This window comes from Falco peregrinus, chromosome 4 (genome assembly GCF_023634155.1).
Source record: "Falco peregrinus isolate bFalPer1 chromosome 4, bFalPer1.pri, whole genome shotgun sequence".
Lineage (NCBI taxonomy): Eukaryota > Metazoa > Chordata > Aves > Falconiformes > Falconidae > Falco > Falco peregrinus.
In genome coordinates, this window is record NC_073724.1 from 76943045 (window position 1) to 76962904 (window position 19860).

General features: G+C 39.4%; 1 protein-coding gene across 9 annotated transcripts in view; it reads right to left on the reverse strand.

Moving 5' to 3' along the window:
* Positions 1-19860, reverse strand: part of LMO7 (LIM domain 7) — a 131057-nt gene that overhangs the window by 9733 nt on the left and 101464 nt on the right. For 4 of the 9 annotated variants that reach the window (XM_027781008.2, XM_055802191.1, XM_055802185.1 and 1 more), the window contains 11 exons: positions 18434-18548; positions 12758-12919; positions 11179-11363; positions 10435-10495; positions 9269-9325; positions 7138-7163; positions 6732-6836; positions 5782-5874; positions 4010-4410; positions 2192-2257; positions 1816-1881 (listed from right to left, as the gene is read on the reverse strand). In XM_027781008.2, the coding sequence (XP_027636809.2) occupies positions 1816-1881; positions 2192-2257; positions 4010-4410; positions 5782-5874; positions 6732-6836; positions 7138-7163; positions 9269-9325; positions 10435-10495; positions 11179-11363; positions 12758-12919; positions 18434-18548 (1337 nt within the window). Of the gene's footprint in view, positions 1-1815; positions 1882-2191; positions 2258-4009; positions 4411-5781; positions 5875-6731; positions 6837-7137; positions 7164-9073; positions 9116-9268; positions 9326-10434; positions 10496-11178; positions 11364-12757; positions 12920-18433; positions 18549-19860 lie in introns of all 9 variants that reach the window. The other 5 variants (XM_055802184.1, XM_055802188.1, XM_055802187.1 and 2 more) reach the window with 5 other exon arrangements.

Here is a 19860-nt window from a genome sequence, read left to right on the forward strand (position 1 = left end):
GATCTTATCATTGCAGACAAGATACACAACCCCTTTTTTCACCATCCCTCCCATCAACAACTAATGCTGAACTTAAAGCAAGAGGCAAAAACACCCAAACCAAGACCAACAGGATATTAAGGGGAGAAAAAGATGCCAATGTTTAAATGTCAATAGGTGATCGCTGATTAAAAGTTAAAATTATGTACTGAAAGTTCCCAGTGCTTCAGGTATAAGGGACCAATCGTTGTATTTGCTTCAACAAAAACGTGTAAAAAGCAAAGTCCTCCTCTCTGGAAGCTTTGTGAAGACTACAGTCAGACAGTTAAAGAAGTGATAACTTTCAAAGCAGGTTTATAAATGAGTTAACATCCTGAGAAAACTAAATCATACTTCAGCACCATTACTAGATTGTAAGCAAAACACCTGCTCAAACACTGCATGCAGATAGTTCCCTGGAATTTTATCAATCACTGATTAAAAAAACCCCATAATTTTTAATGAGTTTTAGACAAGATACGTCATTCAGTATACAGGCAGACAAGCAGCAAAAAGCTGGTTTTCTGACAGTACCAAACTGGAGCTTCAGTAACACCTCTGTGCTATGTTATTAGTCTCAAGTAATAAAGGCAGTTTCTTAGTTTAAAATACCTCAGAAGTGAACAGAAATCCTTTACTGGGTCACAACTCAAAGCTGCTACGTTAATGTGTTTACACTTAGAGTACTGGCTGCGTAACAGTGTTTTGTGGGACTTGTCCTTTGTCTATAAATAAACGATGCATAAAACTGTGTCACTTTTCTTGCTCCCCCAAGTTCTGATTGTCCATCCTGTGGTGCAGACCTATTTATTGTATTCTGTTTGAGAAGATGCAACAATTTCACAACCGCTTGTGGTAAAAACGAACTCCAAAGAGCAGGTCAGCCTCGCCTGGGATGCTTTTAGCACCCAAGTGTCTTCCTCACACATATATCCAAGATGTATCTATTTAGTGCAGGCATCTTCTGAAGTTAGATTTAGATCTTCCATTAGTAGTACCCTGTGAATTTTGGGGTTCCTCTTCATATAAAAAAGGGTATGCTCACTCCAGCTATAAGAACTGATTAAGTATATACAGCAGAGGTGATCTTTTAGAACTACTGTGGGATGCCATCTAAGACAAAGACTTGATAAAACAGTTCTGGATTTAAGTAACTTCAGCATTTTTTTAACCATAGCCCAGTTATTAAAAGGGAGAAGAAAAAGCTATCTATTCAAGAAGCCCAAACCTGCAGTGGTTAATATACTCTACTGAAATAAAAACAAAACAAAACCAAAACAGTACAACAAACAAACCACCAAGCAACACAAGACAGAAAGTAGCCAAGGTAAGAGAGCATAACTTAAACAAGCGGCACATCTAATACCTTCCTGATATATACGCTGCTGCTGTCTCTCTCCTCGCTCCCTGTTTACTCTCAAGTTGCACAATCCTGACTGGGATGACTGCACCTTAGTTTGTGTGGCACGTTATGACACAACCACAATATTATTTGAAATTGTTTTCCAGCCAAATAAAACCAGTACCACCCACATATTTACTTCCTTACAGTTCTGCTTCTCCCAGTAAAACCCTACTGCCTGACTAACTGTTGTTTACAGCATAGCATATAATTTGCCAAAAGTTTAGCTGCTTTTTTTCTCAACATGAAAACATGCCATAAACACTGCAAAACACAGCAGCATATACGAAGTATTCACTTAACTGCCATGGCTAAAGCTTATTGGAAGTTTCAAAGCTTTCTGACACAGAAACAGTGACGTTACAGTCTACAGCGAGATTCAGTATCACACGTACCTGTCAGCAAATGACTGGCCAGGTTGCTCCTCAATGGTTTTAGAAACTTCATAACGCTCATAATGCCTTGAGAAAAAAACAAAACAAAACAAAAAAAACCACAAAATGAAACCATAGTAGTTCCTACTAAAAATATTCAAAACAGATCCTTAAGGCGGGGGGGGGGGGGGGGGGGGGGGGACGGACCCCAAACAGTTAAATTCTAAGGAGACTTCATTTTAACAGCCAGAAACACAAAGGGCAGAAAAAGAAAGGCTGTCAGAAAAACTGCCTGAAATTGTTTTGTTAAGTGACAAGGAATCCAAACGTAAGCATGTCAAATTGGTTGATACTTATGAAGTAGGCTGAAAACCTACCTATTGATTCAATTTCTTACCTGTCAATGAGAGGATGGCCAGCTTGATCCTCTATTGTTTTAGATACTTCATAGCGCTCATAATGTCTGGAAACAAGATACAGATAAAAGAAAATACGTATTAAACAAAATAACATTTTCTAGAAATTGAGCAAACAGTAAGTATACATAGAGGAAACTGAGAAATTTTGGATATGTTAGATATATGAAAATACACGAAAAAATCTCCGAAGACTTTTTAAGATGCTGCAAAATTTACCATTAGCACTATATGACAGTGATTATCTTATCCATTTTAAAGCCAGGAGGTAAGCTTTGTCCAAACATAGCAGTTCTCTAAAAGTTACATGTATATTCTAGAATATTGTATAGGTGTAGTTTATAACCCACAGAGAAAAACTCTAACTTCCACAGACAAAGCTCTTCCAGTTGCCTGTCCCCAAACTCAGTGCTCTTAGCAGCAAGTATCCTGCCTTCACAGATGTTTGTATAACATTTCAGATTTCAAGTCACACCTTCTGATACCATCGTAAACCAAACATTTAACACCAGATATTTTAAACCCCAGTTTCACTAAACTTTCTCCTTTTACTATTAAGCAAAGCCTTCCTTCTTTACCAAAACACATCTTTTGGCAGCAACCTCAGAAGCAATGGAATCCCCTAGGATTAAAGCACATATCAAGGATTTAGATATGCAGACATTAGAGCAGCTTTATAAGTTACCGCACAAACTCCTATTATCTTGCAACAGGGGCAAATTAAAACTCTAGAGATATTCTGGCTCAGCTGCCAAGAAGAACCTGTTTAGCCATTGTAACAACTGTGCCTCTGCTTTTCTCAGCAGGCATCTCAAGCAGCAGTCAGTTACAATGAGCTAAAGTAACCCCAGGTCTCGCAATCTCTCCTGCAAATATATGCAATTTTATAATCATACTTTCCTCTTTTAAGACTTAACTTGATACCATGCGTTATCTTCAGTCATCTCTTATTACTTACTTACGAACAGGGGAAAATCCTCAAGAGAAACAGCAAGGCTAGTAATACACAAGGCACTAAGCTAAATGCACAAGAAATAAGAAAAACTTACTGGTTTAATTTGTTTCAGACAGATTAATCTCCCATGATGCCTGTAATAGTCTGAAAACTTCTGGGCCAGAACATGAACTTGTAAAGTAAAAGTTGGGATTTTTGTTTGGTTTTGGTTTGGGTTTTTTAAACCAAGCTGCCAAAGAAGGTAATGAAAGAAACCACTTCATGCTTTAGAATAAATATATCCACAGTGAGTATTTCTAACAGGCTATGATATTTTTAAGCCAGCATCTGTTTGCTCATACACCATGATACCCCTCATCAGCAAGTTAACCCAGTAGTGCAATTAAACTTTACTACTGCACTGTCGAACTAAAGAGAGGAGTCTGGAAAATCAGTCATGCATTTATTGGAAAAGAGTTAACTTATTATTTCCTCTGAAAGGCCTTGCATATTGAGCCACTGGCTCTCAATTTACAGCCTTAATCAGGATTCTTACAAAATCTTCACAAAAAGCGTTTCAGGTCACCTTTAATTTGGCTGCAATTATTTATTTACACTTCCTACTTAAAAAATTAGCTGAAGTGGGTTAAGGGGCACTTGATTCATGGGGAAAGACTTTGTCTTATGCCTGATCCTTCTACCTTTAGAAAGAAAGGCCATCCTGTGGTATCTTGCACTGACTGATTACAGTACAAATCTTAAATGAATACCCTTACATATTCAGGACATACACACTCCCAGAAGAAATTTGTTTGAATTTTTAATGCAAAAGCAAGAGAGAGTACATCCCATCACAACTGCACACCTTTGGTACTGAGGCATCTCCACCAACACCTCCCTCTGCCTTTCAGTCTGACACCTCTGCTCCTCCTCCATCTCTGCCCGCCGCCTCTGCTCCTCCATCTCTGCCCGCCGCCTCTGCTCCTCAGCATACTGCTGCTCCCTCTCTTTACGTTGTCTCTCAAGCTCCAGCTCCTGGAGTTCCCTTTCTTGCTCAAAATGCAGGGCTGCTTCGTCCTGGATCCTCCACTCCTCCTGCAGCTTCCTCCTTCCTTCTTCCTCACCCTGTAAGCATGCTGTCAGCTCACTTGCTCCAACTCCTTCTGGCTCCTCAGAAGTATTTCCTTCAGGGCTTGCTCTCCAGCTGGATGCAGATGGAGCCCATGCAGGGACAGATGTTGTGTTTAAGGTTAGAACACTCTGCTCCTGTAGCAAAGAAAAAAAAAAAAAATCATGCTTTTAGGGAAGGGAGCTATTTTTTGAACAGGTTTCTCACTCAGAAAAGTTCATTTACTCTGAGGGAAGACTGTGTAAAAAGCATCCCAAACACTTTCAATGCAAGACCCAGGGTATACTTTGTTTTCATGGTTTGAGTGACTGCTAGCACATTCTCCTAATGAAAGAACTTCATTCCACACAGCAGCCTTAGCAAGCGCCATGGGCAGCGCGGCCACAACTATGTGAAACATTCTGCTTTCTAAAGTATCACTTACATTTCAAGCATCCCATCCCCACTTAAATGCCCACAGAAAACAAACTCATCCATGATACCCCCAGCATTTCTCCCTACTGTTTTGACTTAGAAACCCAAGACCTACCTAAGAACGTATACACAAAGAGATACACTGCAAATGCACATCAGACCAATGAATTTCACATGAATCCTCATGTGGGTGAACCCCCCAACCTCCTCCATTCTCTTACCGTTTGAAAGTCAAGTTTCAGACCTACCACTCTATGACCCTTCTCTCAAACATGAGAAAAGGTCTTTCAGCGGTCAAAAGATGTTTTAGTTGCAGAGAACAAATACCGTTTTTATGGGTCCATCCAAACCTCTAACGATGGAAAAATATGAAATGGTTTACATTCTCGGACAAAGCCCTCTAACAGCTCAAAGAGGTTTCTTATTGAAGTCCTAAGCCTTAAATTACAATCTACTTGCTTGTGACTGTGTAAACACAACTGATCTAGCTAGGATGCCTGAAGCAGCACTTGCATAGCAATAGAGATATCTCAGACACCTCCCATACGCAGGAAAAAACCTGTTCATCTTCCCATAAGCAACAGCCTCAAAGTCAGCATCTACAGAAGCTACACACATTCAATGTTTTGAAACATATGATAGCAAATCTACGTTTATTTGATATGCAGATTTACTAGACATGGGATGAACCAGCTGCCAGTAACAAGCCAGGCACTTACGAACATGCCTCATGATGAAGTATTGAAGCAGAATTCCAACAAGTAGCATCAGGAGGTAAATATACCGCAAAGGTGTATATACAAGGTGACACTCCATTCTGGTCACAATAATTAATACGTGCTGAAACTTTCTGCTGACATGTTTCTGGTGTTAGTTACCTAACCAATCCTTACGGAATAAAGTCAAAACATCTCATTTACTCTGTTCTTCCCATCTTTGCAACCTCTTTCTACCAATACAATTTATTTTCCAAAATGAGAAGATAAATGACATAGCAAAATAAATCATTTGCCTGCTTGGATGCATCTGCTATAAGAGAAAAAAGGCATCATAAAAAGTAAACAGTCAAAGGTGACGCCATATTCATAGCCTACCTCATCAAAATACTTGGAGCTCTCTTTTTCTGCTTCTTGCTTAGCTCGCAGCCATTCTTCCCTCAGTTTTTCTTGTTCACGTTGGTATTTCTCCTGTCACATTAGATTGAAGTTAAACACACAAATAAGAAACATGGTATGTTTTTATTTGCATTAGAATGTACTTCTGGTATTTAATGTGTTTTTTAACAGACCAGCATAGGAAAAACATGCTTGAGCTCCACCAGGACATTAGGTTTGCCATAAGTGACTGAAATCCTGGCTCAACTACAATCCAAAGTTGTGCAACTAATTTTGGAGAATCCAAGATTATTAGATGTTAAGTCTTGTAACAACTGACTTCATGTCTTTTATATTCCCCGTTTTACAGTTTAGTTTCCATTTGAACAAAAATCAGCTATCTAAGGTACTTCTTGAAAGATGGAGTGGAATTGGGCACGTTAATACAGTAAATATAAAGTGATATCAACCTGGGAACCAGGTTGATTCCAACTGTTTAGCCGATTGCTAAACAACAGGATGCTAGCAGACACCTAAGCAGGCACTGGCTGCCTTCTCCCTTTCTGATTATAAGGCTGTATCGCTGATTGAAGATAAAAACTCATTCTAGAGGAAATTTTCTTAAGGGGGAAAAATAAAACTCATATTCCAAAGTGAACACTACAGCCCTTAAGTCTTTGCTTATTCCTTAAAATCTGTTGCCAGTAAAAGCATACCAGCCTTGCAATGACGGAGCATTTTGGACGTAGTGAATACACAGTCTGGGTTTGATTGTCCTCTTTTTGCTGAATAATTGCTAGTGTGTGTAATTGTGCAGCCCAGCAAATGTATGTGAAAGTCCTCTTAGGCCATCAGTAAGAAGAATTGCAGAAGTTACACGTTAATTTCTTTCAGTAACATTTGCTGCACCCAAGGGATTGCCAGCCTATGATTATGAAGATTAATTATACCTGCAATAAACGGTCCTGCTCCTTTTGCCATTTTTCCTGTCGTTTTCTTTCTTCCTCTTGATCCCAAACCCGACGAGTAGGAGCACTAATGGATGGGACTGGGAGCTAACAGAGCACAGAAATGAAATATTATTATCTTCTTTCATGTAATCAACACTTTAAAAACATTTTTTTGAAGTGGGAAATAAAAGCCATTACAAACACTACAGCTTTATAGTGACAAGGACCTAAATTAGTCTTTTCTTCAAAGGGTCAGAAAGCAACCATTCTATTGCGCATTAGAAAATCTTAGTCCTCTCAGATTTGATCACAATTTTAAAGAAGCATAAAAAGCAATAGAAAGCTTTGGTCTTCTTGAAAAGACCAGGGTTATACAACTAATCAGTAGTTCGTAAATAGTACTTACATCAGGCATTGCAGGCTCTGGGCCTCCTGCGAGATTTTGAAGGCAAAAAACAGAAATCATTAGAGCCATACATATTCACTATTGCAAGACGTGTGTAAATGTGGAAAGTCTGAGCTTCAGACAAATTTTTGCTTCCTTTGTAAGCCATGCTTGCATTTTCCCTACTGAACTTACTTGAGGGCAGAATTCATTAGGTGCTTTCAACTAATGTGTGCAATTGTTTAAAAGCTTTACATGCTCAAAAGTGCCATCAGCAATTGCTTGCATTAGCAGTACATCTCCCACTGTGGCAATATAGAGGTTCTTTGCTACACCTCTCTCCTATTATTATTGTGAAACCCTACTGTTTAGCATGACCAATCACCAGAACGCTGCTCCAGGGTAGAGCAGCTATTCACCCACTGCCCTTGATGTGAATTAAGAGCAACAGACATCCACAGGCAACTTCTCTACTGCAAAACCACATATTTCCCCTTTCTGACTGTCCTCTTTTCCTACTCCCAAAAGCACGCTTGAGTTTGATGAGCTTGTTACCATTCACTACGAACCTTATGCTATTTGAGGCCATCATGCTCGGTCTTAGACTGTGCCAAGATGACTATAAGCGATGTATATTATGCCAATACATTAAAAGTTGAGAAAACATGGAGAAGCACAGATGCCTTTCCTAAGCATCATCACTATTTTTCTTTGTTGCCAGCGTACTTGTCACTTAGCTGTCCAAATTTCAGTTAAAAAATAAAAAGTGCATAAAAGCAACAAGTTGCAACAGTTTTCTGTAGAGTACGACCACATGAAGTGGAGAAAATTCAAATACAATAGGTTACAAAAGACATCTAATGAGTCACAGGCTAGCATCCGAACTATATATGCACAATTTTGTCGTAATTATCAGATCGCAGCAGCCACAGGGACAATATGACAGACTTGATCTCCTGCAACTGCACCAGCAGATGCTGAAGTGAGGCATAGACAGCGCCTATCTTTGCTCTCCACTTCTCTCTGCCTTGCAAGCTTATGCTGGCCTGTACATCTTTAGAAAGAAGAATCTTTATATAATTGTAAAGCTAAAGTGTCAAAAGTTTAAAATGAACAAAACTGTACTGAGCATACACTCTAGAAATACACCCTTCTCCTCCCCCTCAAGCACAACTGAAATACTTCAAATATTACTGTAAAATTTATTAAAATAAAACCCAAACTTCATAACCAGTCTTAAAAAAAAATAATCCAACAAAAATACCACCATATTGCAGATACAATGCAGCAGAAGTATTCAAAAGCAAACAGAACCACAAACACAGATATATGCTGTGGCACTTCACATATCTCTTCTAGAAAAAAAACAGAAGCCATCACCACTGAAGGTAAAGTTCTGGCTCCACTGAAATAATTGCCAAAATTCACACTGAACTTCCAGTGGGCCAGGACTTCACTCTTTCAGGCTACAGCAAAACAGCAAGGCATACATAGTCTGAAGACAGCGTTAGACATACAACATTAGTGGAAGTATGTGAGTTGTGACATGCAAACACCAAAAGGCAACCTACAAAACCGAAGTTGAGGCAAAAATGTTTTGCCTTTAAAAGCTAACATATTCAATTCAAAATTTATATAGGTCTTCTTGGGATCTTGTGACAGTCACCACATAGTGGAAAGCCAGTAGCTACCTTTTTTTCCAACCAATTTAGATGAAAGCACAGTGCTGCAACTCAAGATAAATTCAAATCCAGAGTTAAATATTTTATCAACAGCTCCGAGGTCTGCACTAAGCCTCTGCTGGAACATCCAATGTTATTCTTGTTTTGTAGGTAGTAGCAAACCTGAACAGAGTGCTCGATCCTTCTTACTCCTACCCAGTGAAAAAAAAAGTACGAACAACACAGAAGAGATTTTAACAGCTATAGATATAAGAGAACACACAAAGACCCATTACCACAAAGGTAGACCCATGAATTGTAAGAATAACCTGATGACCCTGGGGAAAGAAGGGAAATCAATTATGTTGCTTCGCTGTAACTTCAACAAACAATGCTGAAGAGGTATAGTACCCAGCACCAGACTTGTTAGGAAGAGTGTGCAGCAGGAACTATTTCATGGAAGTACATGAAATGTTAGCTCTTTGGTTTACCTTGCTCAAAAAATTGTGACCGTCTTTTTAAGTTTTTCAAAGAAATAGGTTCAGACGCTATTTGAAAAATACAAAGAATACAAACAAGTCAATGAGGTGCTGGTTTTGGTGGGTTTTGTGTTGGTTTTTTTTAATGACTATCCCCACTGGATAAGAAACTTCTGTTAGACCCCCAATCTATAGCAATGCCATTTCAGAAAAAACAAAAAGCCCCTGAAACACAAAGGAAATCTAATCTTTTGTAACAACAAATACAGTTTTTAGTAGGTTACATCATATACTGATTAGTATTTCATTTTATCACTAACAATGTCCAACTGTAACAACAGTACAAGTGTCAGACTCAGATTCTCTCCGTCTAATTTAGGCCTCCTCAATTGACATGCCAAATTGGACTGAGGTGCCTAATCATCATTTAAAGTCATCAGAAAAGCATGTCCAGAGGGCAACTGATCTCTTGGCCCAGGGGGGAGGAGGGGTACGGAGTACGACATGACGGGACTCATACAATTCACCATGTGCATTCAAGACAAAATGAAATACCAAGTTCCCACTTAAGGATCATTGTTCCATTAGAAAGTATACGTACCTGGTTTCTCTCACTGTCATCAAGTAAGGCTATAACTGTTCATAGCATCATAAGTAATTATTGTTCATACCAGTATTATTAATAGCATTCTCCAGGAATAAAAGTAAAATAATATTAGAAAAATGACAACTACCCCCAAAACCTCACAACTGAAAAGGGCGGGGGGGTGGGGTGGGGGGGGTGGGGGGGTGAGTTCAATACTTTTTAAACTCTTCCTGAGCAGTGAAATAAATCAATGCTCATACTGAGTCAGTCTCTACACAACGCAGTAGCAATTACAATAGATTGTGTCCCTTCCCCTTCTCTTTCACCCCTACCGCACAATAAATTTACAACTGCTAATGCAGAGATGTGGGGATTTGTCACTGCGCTGTTGTCAGTTCTCCAACTGCCTAGCATGTTGTGGAAGCAAACTACACCCAGTTTGGATGCAGCTAGATCTCTGATACCTGTCTAGCTTTCAGTTCATTAAGGTCTTGCTTTGCCCACTGTATAAAGCTTGTGATGATTACACGTATAATGTCAGCGCTTGTTGCAAACCCACACAATTAGCAGATGAAAAGCAGTAGTGGTTTACCTCTTTGTTCATTAGAGCCAAGGTCTCCTTGCATTCCATTTATCATTTTTGTTTCTCTATCCTGAAAAAGTGAAAAATAAAAGGGCTGGGGTTCATTGGATTTGTGGAAGTTTAACCAATTACATGTCTCCCTGACAGGAACTGTGTATCACTGAACACTTCAGAACACTTTCCACAGAAAGATACAAAACTATCTGAAACTGCCTGAGTATATTATAAGACAAAAAGATAACAGGCATTTGAGAGGATCAATAATCATCCGTGAATTGCTGGCTGGAAAAAAAACCCACAACCATCAGTTTGTAAGAAAATGCCAGAAGTTGCAATCTTGCTATTTCAGCTCCTCGGCAGGCAGGGTGTTATTTGCAAGTAATTTGAAAGCACAGATATGCTTGCTCTTTGGGGCTGCAACTTTCATTTACATGAATAATGGAGGTAAAAGTCTTTTCTAAAGGATAAACGCTCTATATGTTCTAGTTCAAATGCACTCTGCACATATTTTAATACTCCTCCCTTAGCAGTGTCTGCTCATGGATGGACAGTAGCAAGTCCTTAAAATGCCTTATTTAGCTTAACACATACGTAACTACATCTCTGTATTTGCAGTACCCTATATGCTCCTTAAGCAATACAAATAAAAACAAGACTTCCAAGGTCTTTTCTCCATCTTCCCCCCATCAAGGTCTTAGACTTTTTACTTTCTTCCTCCCCCTAAATCCCACAACCCTTCAAAAACATACTCACAGAACTTTGAAGGCTGCTGGAGAAGTCTCTTTTTGTTGTTATGGTGGAAACATTTGAAATGTGTTCTCCAGAAGTTGCATCAATCCATTTATTTTCAGATGTACCTATAATGTTGGTAGCCATACTGGTGAGATTGAGGATTTTATGTCTTACATGTGGCAGGGAAGGCTGGTCTTTGCCCCAGTCTTTTTGGTATGTGGAAGATCAAGAAATTAATGTGGACAGTAATGTCAAAGAACAGAACAAGAGTTAGAGAAAACACATTAAAATAACACACACAAACACACACACAACCCACCACATAACAGAAGAGGGAGACACACAAATCGGGTGGAATTTGTGAAGAGAGGAAAAAGGGCTTTTACGAGCAGACCGCCTTCCCCAGAAATGCAAGTGTTAGTCATAAGCCAGGTAAAAGTTTACCAGATATTTTGCTAGCATGGGCTACAGTAGCTCAACATTACAGAGCAATTAGTATTCATTGGAAACTATTTCATTAGCATTAGTAAGGATCGAGAAAATTCTTCCAACTTTACTCACACAAGGTACAGTTTGACTCATATGCTATCCAGGGAAGTGTCATTTTTATGTCCATGCTCATCAAGAAGCACAGAAGGCAGGGGGCAAGGCAGTCTAACCTAAACTAGCAAAAATGATGAGGCGAAGACAAATGAGAAACTTCTCTTGCACTCCCATCATTTCTCCCCTCCCACTACCTAAAATTTATTCAGTGATGACTTCTCCACTAATCTCACTCCTTGTTCGTGCTAGGCCCTGTAGAAGTGATTTGTTTCCTGTCTGTTCCTCACCCCACTACTTTTTTCCCCACTTGCTGGCAGTGTATTCTACCTAGCTTCCCACTAGAAGAATGTTTTGCATTTGTACTGTGAAAGAAGTCATTGGTCACACTTCCAACTCTGGAAAAATCCTTTTGGGACTTTGAAAGGGTATCCTCATTAAACCCATGACAAGTCTAGAGATGCTAAAAGACCTTCAGCCAGGATGAAAAGCCTCACTAGCCAGAACAGGTAGTACCATTCTGGAGAGGCTGCGCAGCATCTCAAGATTTGGGTCAATACCCAAAGCATAGCACAAGGTACTACATCACTCACAAGCTCGTACGCCACCTGAAGCACTCCCTGAAGAAAGGAACACAAGATCCTCCTTCCCTGAAGAAAGGGAGCTGCTGATCGCAGGAGAGAGGCTCTAGAAGTTACTATCGTCTAGAGACCATCCCCTCTTCATTTTTGTGGTATGGCAGGAAAGAAAATGTTATATTCCCTTGCGTGGTGGTTGCATACTTTTTTACCTGTCCATCCTCTCAGAAACAGGCTAGAGCGTAAGAGAGAGGTCAGTAGTTCAACACTTTGTAGATTTGCTTGTCAACACATTTCTAATGCACAAGTAGTTAAAAAAAGCCAGGTTGTGTTAAAATGCAACAGACATGCTAGCAAACTACTTAGCTTAGATACATATTACTACTGTAAGGGTAATAAGGACTCTCAGCTGTCAGGTACAGCAGAGACAAAGCTTATTTGCCTTACAGAGCATACTGTATCTGCCCGACGAAACAACTCACCATTCTTTCCATATCGTCTGACATCCATGAGTAGGTTTCCAGTTTCTAGTGCTCTGCTGATGGCTTCTTCCCACTGACTATAGTCCATACCTGAAACCTTTGTGCCATTGACAGCAATGATCTCATCATCTACATGCAGCTGACAAAGTGCTGCAGGGCTACCTGCAGAAAACAGAAGAAAAATACAATTGTGTCTCAGTTCACAATTATTTTTTTACCACAGTTGTGGCTAGGTCAGGGGGGAATCCTTCAAAGAAACACTTAAGTGATGGATACTCAGAAAAATCTTTGAGAACAATCTATGACACTGTAATGTAAGGTCAGTAAACTCAGTATCCAGGTAGCATTTCAATTTGAAAGTTATGAAAATTACAAACATCAGTCTTTTGGACTTGTAAGTGTTCACATTATGGCTAGCCCATTTAATTAACAACTTCTGGGCCCACTCCTGCCTTCACTAACTAACCTTTATAATCTGGGACAATAAGAGACAGGCAGCACCACCGTGTCTGTAGCCAACGATTAGCTGAAATTCAGCCAGTGTTTGGGTAATCCTCTTATTTGCCCAAGAAAACGGCGTCCACTTTGTTAGTCCTAGGAGAAGCTGGCTTTCTCGTATTCTTATTTACATTTTCTGGGCTCTACTGCAAAAGCATGCTGCATTACTTCTTTTCTAAAACAGTTTGTTAACTCTGAATTGACTGGTAATTGGGCTCAAGATATTGCTGGGCGCTGTCCCATCAGACTTCTCTGGATTCTAATTATTTTGCCTATTAAGAGCAAATTTTATTGCAGCTTGGACTTTGAATTCTACTGACATTCTGCAGGATAGGCTGCAATTTATACTCTTTTTTCATTTGCTACGCATTGGCAGGTGAACTCACTAGCCTAAGAACAGAGAACATACAGGATCAGTTAATAAACTTTTTGCTGTTTTAATTCAGAAAATGGATGAGCTAAGGAACTCAGACTTCCCTAAATAATGTTTTATGAATTACCATACCATTTCCATTAACAATTATTCCCTTAGCAGAATAGAAAATGGAAAAGCTAAGTGAAAACATAGTTAAAGATTGCACAATAAATGCTCATGTTAATAGAATAAAACAAATCTGAATTACTTTGGAAAATGTTTCCATTGTGTAAGTAGTGAATTCCACACACCTTATTCAAAATATACCAAGAACAATGCTATACTCCGTTATCAGAAATTAATGTGGACAAGCATGACAGAAGAATTTAGACACCATATGCTTCATCCTGACAATGTTCTAACTCACTAATAAAACACTGCTGTGTGGATCATCCACTAAGGATTCAGATAGCTTTAAGTATACCTGCCGCCCCAGAAAGTTAAGAAATAAAGAAATGCTATGATTCCTAATACTGCATGAAACAGTGATCCATCACACTTCACTAAAAAAACAACACTGAGTACTACTTTAGGAGAGAATAGCTTCATATTCTATTTTTCTGCATTCTTCTTAAACTACAGACTAAAAACTCCATTAGCAGTTATCAGTAAAGATTTCAAAACACAACAATTACTTTTCAGCAATGCTATAGAAGAAAAGGTAGGGTTTTCATTTGAAGGAAGAAAACCTGGGTGATAGTTAAACAAAAAAATGTGCGTCTCCTTAGAGCCAGGAAAATGTTAAAGAATTAACAGATTTTCAAATATATTAATGGAAGGCACTATTAAGGATACCATTGAAGTTCCTGTTTTCAACAATACCATATAACATTTGGAATTGTGTCTGATTTCAAGACATGAAATCTTTAATACCATATAGTTTGACCACATATAGACTGAACTTCATGCTCATGGTACAGGGAATGCTTCAGGCTCAAGGAGATCATCAGAACTGATAATTTCCCTTTTATGCTGTGACAGAATGTTCATTTTACTCAGTTTGACAGGGATGAGATCCACCTTAGAGGTGAGAACAGTATACCTCAGTTCAGTGTTAGGAAAGGAAGGGAATTTAAGATTGCGTGGCTCCTCCAGTACCACCAGAAAGACATATCCAGACCATACCCCAAACCATACATACAGATTGGAATGAACAGCAGCAGTCGTGTAACTAACTTCTAACTTCTAACACAGCCAGAACAACTTACACCTCTCAATTTTTGGCACGTTACTTTGCCAGCTGCCCTTCCTCTACTGCCTCTACAGTTGTGAATAAAAGAGCTTAAGAGTGCAAACCAGGGTGACTATACTGGGCTTCTGCTCCAATTCACCTCCAGAGAAGCCTCCAGAGACTAGCTGGCAATTCCGGTGCCAGAAGTTGTACGGTGCCAGTTGTCTCTCTCTGTCCAGCTCCTTTCAGGACTATAGGAGTTACTGGTAATTTCTTTATACTGCTGTAGAGGATTTAGTTTATGTTACATAAAATAGGTACTGCTATTTTTCATTAGTTTCCCTGGAGGTAAATATTTTTCTTTCTTACTATGCCCCAGTGAAAACAAAACCAGCCAAATACTCACTCGTTTTCCACACGTGTTTAGTTATCTCTAACCTGTCCCCATCTGTTGCAATAACAACAGATAAATACTAGCTTAATTAAAACTTGAAGGAAGCGGGTCAAATTTACTTTGTCCTACATGTCTGCAAGGGTTTGATTGCAGATGTGCACTCCTGCATCAACACAATCTCAAAAAAGGATTGCGAATAGGGTGGGTGAAAGGGGAAGGACTGAAACAATAAAGATTATATGGTACTGGGGAGGTTGGCAGAACAACCTCTAGATTAATGAATTCAAGGCCTTCTGTTTACCTCTGTTTTAGTGTAAACATTGAAAATTACTGTAAAAAATAAGCACTATCTTCTTTTATATGTAGTAAATGGGTCTCACTGAAACGTGTTACAAGCTTAACTCTTAGTAAGCTTAATTTGAGAACACTTATAAGAAGTTAATTTTGCTTGCCAAGTAGTTTTCTTAATTTTTTTGAAAGAGAAGAACCTATGAATAACACAGAGACATTTTCAGACTTTTCAGTAGCACCCAGTGACAGGACAAGGGGCCACAGGCACAAACTAACACAGGAATCAACAGCTGAATGTGAGGAAAAACTTGTTTTCTTTGAGGGTGACAGAGCACTGGAACAGGCTGCCCAGAGAGGCTGTGGAGTCTCCTCTGGAGACATTCAAACCCCACCTGGACACGATTCTGTGCAACCTGCTATAGGTGACCCTGCTTTTAGCAGGGGGGCTGGACTAGATGATCTCCAGAGGCCCCTTCCAACCCTGACCATTCTGTGATTTATAATCAGTAAAAAGATAAATGCGGGTTATCACCTGAAGAAAACCATATAGCTAGTCAGAATGACACGTATGTCAAGACAAACAGAGAAAGTCTCCCTGGAAGCTATTTCTGGGCTCATGGAAGAGAAAAAGATGACTGGGAACAGTTGGTATGGAGTTCCCAAGCCTGAAACACACTCGATCAGCCTGGTTGTCTTCAATGATGACATGACTAGACCTGTGGATGAAGGGAGAGTGGTGGATACCATCTACCCTGTCTTTAATAAGGCTTTTGGCATGATCTTCCACAGTATCACTATAGAAGCTGGGACAATACTGTCTACAGGGCAGAATGACCAGATGGGTGAAATACTGGCTGGGCTGTCAGGCTCTGTGGGTAGTAGTCAATAGTTCACACTCAGCCTGGAGGCTGATTACAAGTAGAGCTCTCCCAGGGGATGAATCCTGGGTCCTGTCCTCTCTAACGCGTTCACCAATAAGCACGAGGAAGCGAAGGTGAAACACACCCCTATCAGATTTGCAGACCACACCGAAAGGGACAGGGTGGCAGATATACTGCAGGGCAGGGCTGCCATTCAGAGTAGGAACCTGACACCCAACAAGGGGAAATGCAGAGTCCTGCTCCTGGGATGGACTAACTCTGATGTTGGTACAGGCTGGGGGCTGATAGGCTGGAGAGACCCTGGCAGCAGTAGATTACAAATGCTGCTCTTTATTGAAATTTATGGCAGAAGAACACAGCACAGTGTTATAAACTGAGGCAAAGGTATGTCTGACTGGATATGCGGGGAAGATTTTTGTCTGAGAGGATAATTACGCAATGCCCAGAGCAGCTGTGCAGTTTCCATTCTTGGAGGGTCTCAAACCCACCTGCCTAAGGCCCTAAGCAACCTGGTTTGAATTCAGTCTTGACACTTTCTTGAGCAGGGGTTTGCTCTATGACCTTCAAGGTCTTTTCCAACCTGAATTGTCCTATGACTTATCCTTAAAAAATAGGAAACACAAGATTCAGAGGTGCTGAGCTGAAAGCATATCTTACTCTTTCAATGGGCCATTCACCTCTTTCATCCTTCATTCCTTTAAAGGAATCTACAGCTACTGAGTAAGGATACAACACAAGCTAGTTGAAAAAATTATGTTAAACACAGGCGATAAACAAGAATACCAAGATACAGTCCATTCTCCATTCAATCTTTATACTTTGCACCCTTCCTTGCAAAAATGGTAATAAAGCATAATGGAGGTAACAGCCACTAGGTCATCTTCTTGCCTAGAGAGCTGGGGATAGAGTCCACATGGACCTATGTGAATGACCAGCAGGAACGTTCACTCCCCTCAGGTTTCTTACTTATACCTGGCAGTGCAAAAAGACAGTCGTCTCCTTCCACATAACAACATTAAACCAGAAGCCTAGCAGCAGGGAAAGCCATTGGAAAGTTACTCTCCATGCAAAGCGAGTATTAATGGTTACAATCTAATTATGAGAAGTGCCCACCTATAGTGCAGAGAGGTCTAAACATTGAACTGGGGGGAGAGGGGGTGGGGCGGGGCTGAAATCAAGGGTGCTCAGTAAGTGCTGTTAAATAGTATTTTTTCCTCTCTGGAAAGTATAATGAAGGGCTAACTACACGAGAAGTTTCCAGTTATTTCTCCTTTCTCAGGATGATCTTGTGTTAGCTGGAAGAAAGGGCACAATTCAATACTCCTCAAGTATTACTGGCAATGGGAAAGATCATTGCTCAGAAAACAAGCATTACATGTGATTTGCTTGGGTTTTGTTGCCGTTTAATTAAGGAAATCAAGCTTGTCTCTGCAGAAGACTACTAAAGCCTAGAAATAAACTTTATTGATGTTTTGATCTAGACAAAAATGTTTGCTTTTCCTCAGCATGAACACATCTGAAAAAACTGCACTGGAAATAAATTTAGAAGTTGCAATTGCTTAAAAATATTAACTATCTGCAAAATTCAACATGGCTAAGAAAGGGAAAATTGAAATGAAAATACTAACTCCTAACTAAGTTTCCTCTGCAAGTAATTACAAACCATATGAAGTGAAATGTTCCAAGCTTAGCTGAAAGGAACAATATGGATATTAGAAGTCTGTATGTGCCACTTATGACTGTTCTGTAAAGGGTTTGGTGACTATGTGAGTAATCACACTTATGCCTTTTTCAGTGGTTATAGAAATGTCCTTGGCTAGCAAAACGCAGTTTTGGTATTTCTGAATTCAGCCCATTTCAAGTGAAGAGGCTTCACAGAAATACATTATCAAACTAAATACGGATTTTTCAATTCTCTACCTATTTTTTTAACATTTACAGCCTTCTTCACAGCAAACACCTTAATTTAGAAGCCTCTGCAAACTAAACATAAGAAGAAAAATTTGTGCAATTAATACACATTTACCTTCTTCAACTGTCTGTACAAAGGCCCCTGAAGAACTCCAATTTGTTGTAAATCCAAAGCTGCGACTGTGGCCAGGTCTCTGGTTTATACTGATTCTCATTTCACTGTACTGTTCCTGAAAAATAGAACATGACACTACAGTATCTGGTATCACAGGAATTTAAATGAGGGAAAGTTTATCCTCTAAATAAGTGAGGCTGTTCACAATGTGCACCTTCATCATCTATTATTAGCATCATAGAAAAAGGAAGCAGTATTGAAGTCAGTTAACTAATTTGTTTTTTATTCAAACAGGTATGTTTTTGGTTTACATTTACATCTTCTCTACATACATATTTAGCTGTGCATCTCTCTTATTTTTAATGTTTTGTAACACAATGCTATAAAATATAAGAAATTTGATGACTCTAAACCCCTAAATGAGTCTTCATGGACAGTCTTGTGAATTTGTGAAACATGCTGCCTCCTGAGAGAGCACCAGTCAAGCAGAGATGTGAAAAAGCTAGATAACTGGAAAGAAGCTTGTTTTTTTCTTGTACATCCTTCAGTGGGAATCATCAGTTTCCTTTAGGTTCAATGCTGCAACTAGGTTTACTTGAATGAACAATTATCATTTTAATTTCATATGAAATACTACTAGCTTGCTATGGATTTTGTAATGGAGGCCTTCAATAATAAAATTAATCCCAAAATTAGCTAGAATCCAGATCTCCCATTCTAGCAAACTTTCAAGATGCTTTCGAAGTCAGAATTGAAACTTAACATTACTATTTTAAACTACAGAAATATTTGATTGGGAAAACATTTTGTAAACTTGCTTTCAATCCCACACTATATTATGAACATGTGTTGCATGCATTAACATTTTAATATGAACTCATTAAGAAAACAATTAAAATACACAAATGCATGCTATTTTCATTATCCTGGAACTGACATTGCTATAAAAGAAAAAAAAAAAAAAAGATGAAAAAAAAGACTTTTTCTGTTCAACACTTAAAACAGACATATTCCAACATGTGCATGAAGAAGACCCCGCACATGCTTATATGTATGCACTAAATGTACAGTGATATTTTAGTTGCCTAGTGAACAAGACTTCCTGAAGGGTGGGATTAATTTTCCTTAACTTAAAATATTTAAAAGCCTAGGTATCTAAGCCAATCCCCCACAGCTCCTATGCTGCTAGGATGCAACAGGCAGCACTGCACAAGCAGATGTAGTTGGTCAGAGTCTCCGGACAGGATGCAGCCAGAGGCGGCTCCAGCAGTACCTGAGTGCTGGGTACAGAAGACACCACCAAGGCAACATCCTGAGGTTTTTACTCATTAGAAAACACTCCCTGTTACTGCCCAGGGTAGAAATTAAACCCTTTCTTCAAAGCACAGCTACTAGCTTGCAAATGCTCCTATACAACCCAAGTCCTT